Below are 8,922 nucleotides of genomic sequence, written 5' to 3'. Positions count from 1 at the left end.
TATGTGTATGTATAGATTTTCGTGAGACGATGTTCTCATTAAGGGGTTTTTTACGCTTGTGTTCTTCTATGAGAACAAGATTCAACTTGAGAAGTTGCTCGAACACGCCCCTATTTTACATGGGGTCTGATAGTACACGTTGTACTAAACTTTAATGAACTATATCTGGTGTTTCTCTTCGCGTGTATCAGCCGTTCTACAGATTTTGAGGTCCACAGAAATTGGTTGGCCATCACTCACTCTCTGCCACTTTCGCGGTGGTACTATGAGGTATACTCTACTCTGATATTTTCTGTTTCTGAGAAAGTTGCTAGTGTTCATAATTTTTATGGGAGTGTCATATTTAAAAAACTCATACAGACGGCACAATACCTGTCTTTGTTCTATATGCAGAGACGCAGTTTTGAATTTAGATATCTACGTGAATTTATATTCAGTATGTTCTTTTCCTTGTGTTGTTCATGTTTAATTATATAGTTGTACATATTCATTTGCAGTTGCGATTTTTTTAGACACATCAAAATCTGTTTCAATTAATCTCATTACTGCTGAAATTTTTGCATTAAAGGACACCTCGATATGGACTCTCGACTACCCGCCGGCGTTCGCTTGGTTTGAGTATATTCTCTCATGCTTGGCTGTGTACTGGGACCCTGCAATGCTGCAGGTATGTGGCCAACGAAATTTTAGCAATATATACTTCTAGTATGTACTGGCATAGACCGAAGGCTTTGGGCTGCGGTGACCTTAATATAGTTGGTAGCATACTAATCTTTGAATACATTTCTAGCGCATTTGAAGCGTACAATTTTTGTCTTTCTATCTGCCACGCGCTATTTTAAAGCACTTCCACAAACCTTATATACAAATCATTGCAGATTGCGAACCTGAACTACGCATCCAGGAATACAGTGCTATTTCAGCGCTTCAGTGTCATAGCGACTGATCTGGTGTTGTACTATGCCGTGACCCAGTAGGTGGTACTTTGCGAAAAGTGTCTTAATTTTTAAGCGTGTTCGGTTCATGATTGTGGATTTGTTCATCCTGTCTGTTTCATACCCCAATTGTCCATGCAGCACAGACAGTGAGAGTCTTTACTCACACCTCGATCACGATAGCAAATCTCATAAAGCCACTGTGCATGGTCGTTATTTGAACGCGAGTATCGATTGTGTCTTTTAGCCACCATAGGGTTTTCACAATTTGCGCGTACTCGACTGAACACTCTTGCAGATATGTATCGACACAGTTTATAACACATCGACAGCGCCACACGTGCGTGTGCTTGGTTGTTCTTAATTGCGGACTATTGCTGTTGGACCACATCCACTTTCAGTACAACAGCGTTCTACTGGGTATGTTATTATTAGGCTTGTATTGTTCTTTTACGGGGCATGTTATTTTTTTCCGCTCAGAGTATCTTTCTGCCGTACCATCTAAGAGGTCGAGCGCTGATGAACAGCTCGGAGAGACATATTAGAGTGTACTACAGGTTCATGCTCACGCTTATCTCTGATGTGGGTAGTTCTTATCACCCGATTGCCATCCGATATTCGAAGCAGTGATTTTGTTGTTAGTTTTCCGTGGACCGAAACAAATATTTGAAAGTCTCCTATACTTGTCATAATTGTAGCGTTTCAACTTTGGGTTGGTTCTCTGCAGGACTGCTCGTGTTGTCTATAACCAGAATACAACAGGGACGGGTACTAGAAGGAGCGTTCCTCTACACACTGCTGCTGAATATGAAACACCTATACCTGGGCCTGGCCCCCGCGTTCGGCATTTATCTGTTGCGCAGCTATTGCTTCACACAAAAAGGCAGCTTTGCTTATAGGTATGTAAATACCATCAACCGCTGTTACCGACCGCACCACGGTTACGTTCTGAGCTTCTACAAGAAGATTTCACACGAACTTAAGTATTATTGAATGTTTCAAATCAAGTTCATGTGCACCCGTATTGAATGGAGGTATACCAAGGGGCTTTACTGTTCGGATCCTTGTGGGTTCGTACGTATGCTGCGATATATTACGACACTCTGCCAAACATGGTATTATCGATCTATATCTTGCCGAGTTTCCAGTATGTGCTATGTGATATACTACACAACGAGTCCAGTATGGCTTGCTTGCTTTTTGATTCTGCTGAAGCGAATTATCAATCACTCGAAAAAGCGGTGCATGTTTATTATGTATTCATATATAAACTAAAGCTCGTCATTGCGGTCAGCGCACCTGTTTTTCCAATCGAAATACACCGTCCTCTGAGGCACTGAGAGATAACTAGACGATATGCTACCATGACGCTGTGTTTGTTTGCACAGTACGCCTTGTTCAACAAATCTTCGTAAATGCTTTGTTTCCGAGACGGATCACCTAAACTATTCTAATTGCCCACTGAAGTATGCATCCGCCGCCAGAACACCGCTGTCTTGCACTAATATTCATGTACTTCATCCGGGTGCTGTATGCAGACGTTTCTTACGCCTGGGATTACTTGTGGTATTCACCACCGCCCTGAGTTTCGGGCCAATCATCTTGTCCATGGTTGCATCCGCCACTTTACCTATCTCTATGGAAACTTCAGATAGCAACGTTTACACGGTGCCAGCGATGAATACTGCCTTTAAGCAGATTATGTCGCGTTTGTTCCCGTTCCACCGAGGCTTGCTCCATGCGTACTGGGCCCCAAATGTCTGGGCTCTATATGCATTCCTGGACAAAGTTCTGGTATGGCGCTTTGGATATTATAAATAAGTGTATACTCCTTGAAGTGTTTTTTATGACGGTGAGCAATGAATTGTTGCATTGAAAGACATTAGCGAGTCGTCTGCCAAGGCTGTCCGTGGTTTGTTCCTATTTGAACGCATGGTCCAGAACTGTTTTGTCTCACTCATCTATCTTTACAAGAACAAGACCTTCCAAATAGAATTGACTCAGGAATACCTGATCTCTACTACGCGTATTCATGTGGTCCCCTGTTTCCTTCTATGGGCAAAGAACGTATGGTTGCTCAAAATGCAGCTGTCAATGACATTCTTACAAACAGCTCTTGCTACTATGCATAAATACACTCTCACCAATGCGCTCACAGTCAGCTTCACTTGGCACGCCCACGTTTAGCACCACCCAAAGCGCTTACACGCTGCTCTGCTCAACATGCACCCCTTGCTCTTCACGTGATATGCATACATAACGCTCTACTATTCATACGATACAGGTGGCGTGCAGGAAACTGATTGGCCCACACAGCAAGCATACCTCAAGCAGCCGTAGCATGACCTCAGGAGTGGTTGGCGAGGCTGAGTTCGTTCTTTTGCCACATGTCACACCTTCCGTGACGGTAGCCTTGATTCTGGCTGCTCTAGTGCCATGTCTTTGTGGACTATGGTTAGCATGTGTTCCCGATCCAAACTGCGAGTGTGAGGCGGAGGGTGTGTCTGCCAGTACATCTGGTCAAAATATCGGAGGGGAACCTTTGACCCCGAGTCCTGTTGTAGGGCATGTCTCTACTACGGGGTTGAGACAGAGAGTCGGTTCCAATCCCGGGACAGCCACTACACCGACAGGTACGGAATCGGCTATCAAGGCGGAAACCACAGAAAATTATGACAAAATACACAACACTGGAAGAAAGAGTGGCGGAAGCGACGATGACGCGGGAAGTGGACAACTCGGGAGAATAGAGCATGCGAAGGTCAATGGCGATCTGTTTCTCCGGGCGGTGGCTCTGTGCGGTCTCACAGTATTTTTGCTGGGGTGGCATGTGCACGAGAAGGCTGTGCTCACGGGCTTGTTGCCTGTCATGTATGTTTACGGTTACTATTTGGCTGGTCTTGTATTTATTGGGGGCAAAGGTATACGCCGTTTTGGGAATCGAGAGTAATATTTTTGTATGGAAAGTGTGAGAATGTAATTGTATAAGGGTTGTGCAGAGAGATTGAATCTGCAGAGCATTCAATGAGTTGCTTCGCAGGAGTAGGCTGTTGCTGTGCTTGTATGTTGTTTATCGCTGCTAATGGCCGGAACATCATCGATGGCCGGAATATCATCGAGTATGCATTTTCGTACGGATTCTTTTGTAGGACACATATAAGTATGGGTATGGTTGTAGTTACTGTTAAAGATTGCAATAGTTATCATACACGGGTACTATAGTTGGATGCGCTTATATATGCGACTTTAATGCATTATGTATTTTTAAGCCTAAAATATGAATACATGTATGAATTGGCGTGCATATAAATGCGTAAAAATGCAGAACTTGTCTGTTCATAGTTTTACGCATTTATGTGTCGATACAATTACACAACATCGTAAGTGTATAGAATATGAGATGGCTTACATGCAGATGCACGCATTCATTTATTGGTGTAAGTATATTTTATGTTTGTGCGTTGATCCAAGACGTGTGTTTTAGTGATTGCTTCACCCGACACAGTACGTGACGTCATAAGCTGTCAAGAATTATTTCTGTTTAACACGAGTGATCCGGCAGAAAAGTGTGTAGGGAGCATTGTTCGAAGGCTGTTATCCTAATCACTCCATACTCCCACACACTTACAGATTGCTGTCCACCACGAATGCTAACTTGCAAAGAGTGCTGATGGTCTTGAGCTTGTCGGGGACATATGCGCTGTTTCCGCTGTTGTACATGCCTCAGGAAGTACCGGTGAAGGCTAGTCTGCTATTGCTGTATACCGGCTACGCGTATATGGCATTCAGTACCAGGTGAGTGTTTGAGTGCCTGATTTGGGACGAATTGTATAGGCATGTTCTATAGTTTTATCAGAACAATACTGCTGTGTGTATTTAGTGTGCCGTACATGGCAGCACGGTTATCTACGGCTGGGCGTGGAAGGCTTTTTTTACCCAAATAGTAGGCAGTACTTTTCTAACACACCCATTCACCATGCCTCGATGTGATGTGGGTCGAGGTACATTCTACAACCCCGTGCAATTAACAAAGCTAGAAAACATCCGTGAGGAATTCATCAGTACATTCTCACGAATCCTGTTATCAAATACTTGCCGTCTTGATCACAGCACTGCGGATACCACCCACTCGCCTGCTAATTACCTATTATACGCCTATTCTTTATTCAGTTGCAAGGCAAATGCAATCAGCTCGCACACCACGTATCTTTCGCATCTGGAGGATGCTTACATGCTCGGCTTCCTGGGCCTGTGGGTGTACACAACGTTGCTCCACACCGCCCTTTTCGGAGATGCGATGGAGTTCGTGCCTCTTCTGATGACGTCTGTGTATAGTGCGCTCGGGGTGCTGTATGCCTATGTATGTATATACGTAGACACGCTCGCGACATGTATGAGAGAAAACCGAAAGGCTCTAATTAAGCGGGAATAGTATCAACTGGGGTGTTTTAGACTTGTTTGTTCGGTGGGAATAGAGCATCAATCGACAACAATCTGATTGTAATCAGACATGCAAACTTTAAGCCTCCTTTCACCACACGTGATTCCACACAAAGTTCGGCCGGACATCTCTGCTATCCCGGACAGTTAAATTCAAGGCACTAAACATAGTAAATTTGACATTGGATCCGATACGTGGAGTGGGACGGAATCCTGGGAATCAGCTCTCGCGTAGGTGGTTGTGCGAACCAAGGGTCCACCCCACAGAGGCGGTCCAGTATACGAAGACGTGGACAGGGCAGGGCTCCCGAGACTTGTGTGCGGTCAAATGCGGGTTTTTAGATTGTAAACTGTATCAATCTATATGGACGATAGACAACCAAAGAATAAGAACGAAAGGTAAATAAAATAAAGTTAAAGTAACGGTTGGTGTTGAGGCAAGTATGGCCACGTGTACCATTGGAGATCATACGAGGATCTAAGCCCGTGCTTACGTTTAGCACGCACAACTGTGATGGCGTCTAAAAAAGTGCCGATCCGGCTTATAATCATTCTATGGTTGTGTAAGTGGAGGGGTAATTTGTTAATATGTTTATAGTAGTGTTGGTCATAGCAGCGAGCAGGGTTCGGATTGTGATGATGCAGCAAGGTCGCATACAATGAGGTTGTACTGAGAACACATAAGACTATAATATGGAAAAACACACTCGTTTCGCGGTACTCATATATGCACCCCATTCCGCAGTTCCTTGGCCCTTGGGATCACGTCTGGCATTGTAGAAGTATTAAGTTTAGATCGTGAACACTTCGTGTGTCAGTAAAACGGGTCAATCTCCCAAAGTCATTCTGGTACTTCCTTTACTACCCTTTTTCCAGCATACATACACTGCCTGATCAACATCAAACATACTTTTCAGTAACGTAGGATTCGCGAGCTACAGCAGTTAGTAGTAGGCAGTCATCCCATAGAAGCGTCGGATGCTATCTACATCGTAAGAACTGCGGATTGAACAAATCACATTTTATTCTCCTTAAAAGGAAGTATTGTACGAGCCTGTCGTACTGTCGTAGAGTGGTCCGAAGCTAACAGAGTCGGGTTGCCTTAGCAACGATCGCAGGCCCCAATACCGCATACACAATGGTTCAAGTTGCAGTGTGCAGTTCAAAAATTTATATAGAAAGGAATCCATAAGGTGACTAACCGCAAGTGCATGAGAGGACAGACCGGGCTACATATTTATTTCGCTACGCTTATATTGTTCCTGTACGCCTACAGACAGGATGGTGTATTTGGGTTATACAGTTAGATGTATGCAAGTGACACTTAGTCACAAGCATTGACGATTGGACTGCGCTGGCACTATCTAGATGATGATAGATCGCAACCGATGTATGATCGCTTACACCTGATCCCATACTCGGAATTGTTTGCAAAATTGCGGTATGTCCTGTGTACGTGCAGTAGCCCACCACTTGCTGGCAACCGTCGATCTGATTTTGAACACATCAAACTTCTTGAAGTAGACACCTAATTACATGCACGCAATCAACCCTTGAAGCAAGATTGACTATGAAACACAGGCATGTAAACAAAGTCAACGTTTCCGGACTCCCAAAACCAGTGGGGCCATTAACGATCCTCTCGTCAGCTTTGCCAGCACACTTGGATTCCTTTCCCCCAGTACATTCTCCTTCCCAGATGGCAGGCTGATAGTAGCTGCTGTCGCCCCAGGTGGCGATGGTGCCTCAGTTGTCGTCGCAGGTGTATCTGTTTTCGCTAATACAGGAACATTCGTTTGTGGGGGTTTGGAAATAAAAAGAGGTCCAGCTGCAGTATCCGTTTGGCTACGTCCCGATGAAAACTGGCCCATTCCAGATCCCATAGGTGCTGGCTCTCGACTATGAGAAATGGGTGTGGTCTTCTGAACCGGGTTAAACGTGGTTGGGGCCGATGATTGGGCCCCAAACCCCTTCGGCAAAGCACCCCCCACACTCTGAGTTGCAGCAGTATTGTTCATTAATTTTTGACGCAGATCTGTATTTGCTTCCCCGGAAGCTGACGCATTAGTGGTATCATTAATATTTTTTGTCCATGATTTGTTTTACACTCGTGCGCGGCATCGTCCCTACCTTTGTGGGTGCGCTCAGCGGTCCCAAAAGACGGCCAGAAACTCCACTCGGCTTATTACCCAGCCCATCACCCGCTACTGAGGGTAAGCCAAAGGTCCTTCCCTTCGCCGGGGCTAGTTTCTGTGGTGTCTGTGCAGCCACTGGTTTGGCCGAGGACGTACTGTCCTCTCTTGTGGAGGGCTCTAATGGCACGCTGTCCTGTGCAGTCTTTGCAAATGGGTTCGATATAGCACTCCCTAACGCACTCTCGTGAGCCATATCCTTCCTGGGCGTGGCTGACGGGAAGCTCTTCGAGGTGCTAGAGCCAAACACAATCGAACTTTGTGCCGATTTCTGTACCTGTGTGCGGGGTTTGTCCTGTGATTTGGGTTCAGCTGTTTGACTCTCGCTCACATTCACGGCTGGGGCTGCTGGTTCTGTACCAAATTTTAAGACACTCGAATCTGTGACAGTGGGAGAGGTTCCGAACTTTCCAAACGGGGTCTTAGCCGGTTTTGCGGGGGGTGTAGAACCCGAGTGATGAGTACCAGATTTTAGATGGAATCCGGGCTTTGGTGATTGTGGCACTGACGATGTGACTGCGATGGGAAGAGTATTTGAGGCGGATGATGTGTTAATCGGGAATGAAGATAGGGTTGGTAGTATTTGAGTCACCACGTGTAGATACAGTCACCATCATCAACATAGCTGAGTCAGTGAGCACTGCTCTGGTCAGCGGAGTGACTACATGAAGCGAAGAACTGCAGAAAGATATTCGTCAACTACAGTGAACAGTAATACGGGGTGTGCCAAAAGTACTATAAAAGCCCGTATCGACTTGTAACCGATCGAGACGCCAATGGTCGCGTGAAATGAACACGCTCGCACATGTGAACAACGGAACACGCTACTGTACACACGCCCGTTTCAAAGATTATCCATACCAAGCCCACGCACACTACACATACTGTTTGCCGATGAGCGCATCATATTTGTGAACACAGCGGGAGGACCAACTTTGGCGGGTGTCTGAATTTTTTTTTCGTCTTCTTTGATCTTGTCTAGTGCCGCTTTGAGCACAGAAGCCGTCTTTGACACCAGTTGTGCTTTCGGCTTATCCAAGACCTTCGTGCGTTTAATTCTGGCCTCGAAAAGATGATTTGTTTCGGGCTCATCGTTGAATACCCGCTTTTTGGGACGAGTCGGTGTCCTGTCTCTCTGTCATGGTAATCGTGTTTCAAAGAATATTGTCAGAATGCGACGCTCAAATCTACTACAGTGTACAAAAGTTCTTAGTTTGCACAGTTTTCATACAAGATGTGTCTTCAAGAACTACAAGTGGCAGTATGTATTCCATAAACTGATTCCCCATACCAATGTAATTAGGACATACAATATACTCTATATGTATTACCCTGTATCTAGGACATAAACAACA

At 45.1% G+C, this 8,922-nt stretch overlaps 3 protein-coding genes across 3 annotated transcripts in view; 1 reads left to right on the top strand and 2 right to left on the bottom strand.

The window, feature by feature from the left end:
* Nucleotides 1-5,801, top strand: part of SARC_00364 (hypothetical protein) — a 6,613-nt gene extending 812 nt beyond the window's left edge. Inside the window, exons 2-10 of the mRNA XM_014305967.1 lie at nt 192-270; nt 569-667; nt 879-973; nt 1,234-1,355; nt 1,663-1,834; nt 2,474-2,729; nt 3,220-3,806; nt 4,566-4,730; nt 5,106-5,801. Coding sequence (XP_014161442.1) covers nt 192-270; nt 569-667; nt 879-973; nt 1,234-1,355; nt 1,663-1,834; nt 2,474-2,729; nt 3,220-3,806; nt 4,566-4,730; nt 5,106-5,367 — 1,837 coding nt within the window. The 3' untranslated portion in view covers nt 5,368-5,801. The remainder of the gene's footprint in view (nt 1-191; nt 271-568; nt 668-878; nt 974-1,233; nt 1,356-1,662; nt 1,835-2,473; nt 2,730-3,219; nt 3,807-4,565; nt 4,731-5,105) is intronic.
* Nucleotides 5,802-6,970: 1,169 nt separating this feature from the next.
* SARC_00363 (hypothetical protein) lies at nt 6,971-7,393 on the bottom strand (the record flags this gene model as incomplete). The annotated part of the gene is made up of 1 exon (XM_014305966.1): nt 6,971-7,393. One exon carries the CDS (start codon nt 7,391-7,393, stop codon nt 6,971-6,973), a length of 423 nt encoding a protein of 140 aa, XP_014161441.1.
* Nucleotides 7,394-7,451: 58 nt separating this feature from the next.
* SARC_00362 (hypothetical protein) overlaps nt 7,452-8,922 on the bottom strand; it is a gene marked incomplete at both ends in the record, with an annotated part of 2,912 nt that continues 1,441 nt past the window's right edge. Inside the window, 2 exons of the mRNA XM_014305965.1 lie at nt 7,452-8,083; nt 8,453-8,702. Coding sequence (XP_014161440.1) covers nt 7,452-8,083; nt 8,453-8,702 — 882 coding nt within the window. The remainder of the gene's footprint in view (nt 8,084-8,452; nt 8,703-8,922) is intronic.

Source organism: Sphaeroforma arctica (genome assembly GCF_001186125.1).
Source record: "Sphaeroforma arctica JP610 unplaced genomic scaffold supercont1.10, whole genome shotgun sequence".
Lineage (NCBI taxonomy): Eukaryota > Ichthyosporea > Ichthyophonida > Sphaeroforma > Sphaeroforma arctica.
This window is presented reverse-complemented; position numbering and strand designations above follow the sequence as displayed.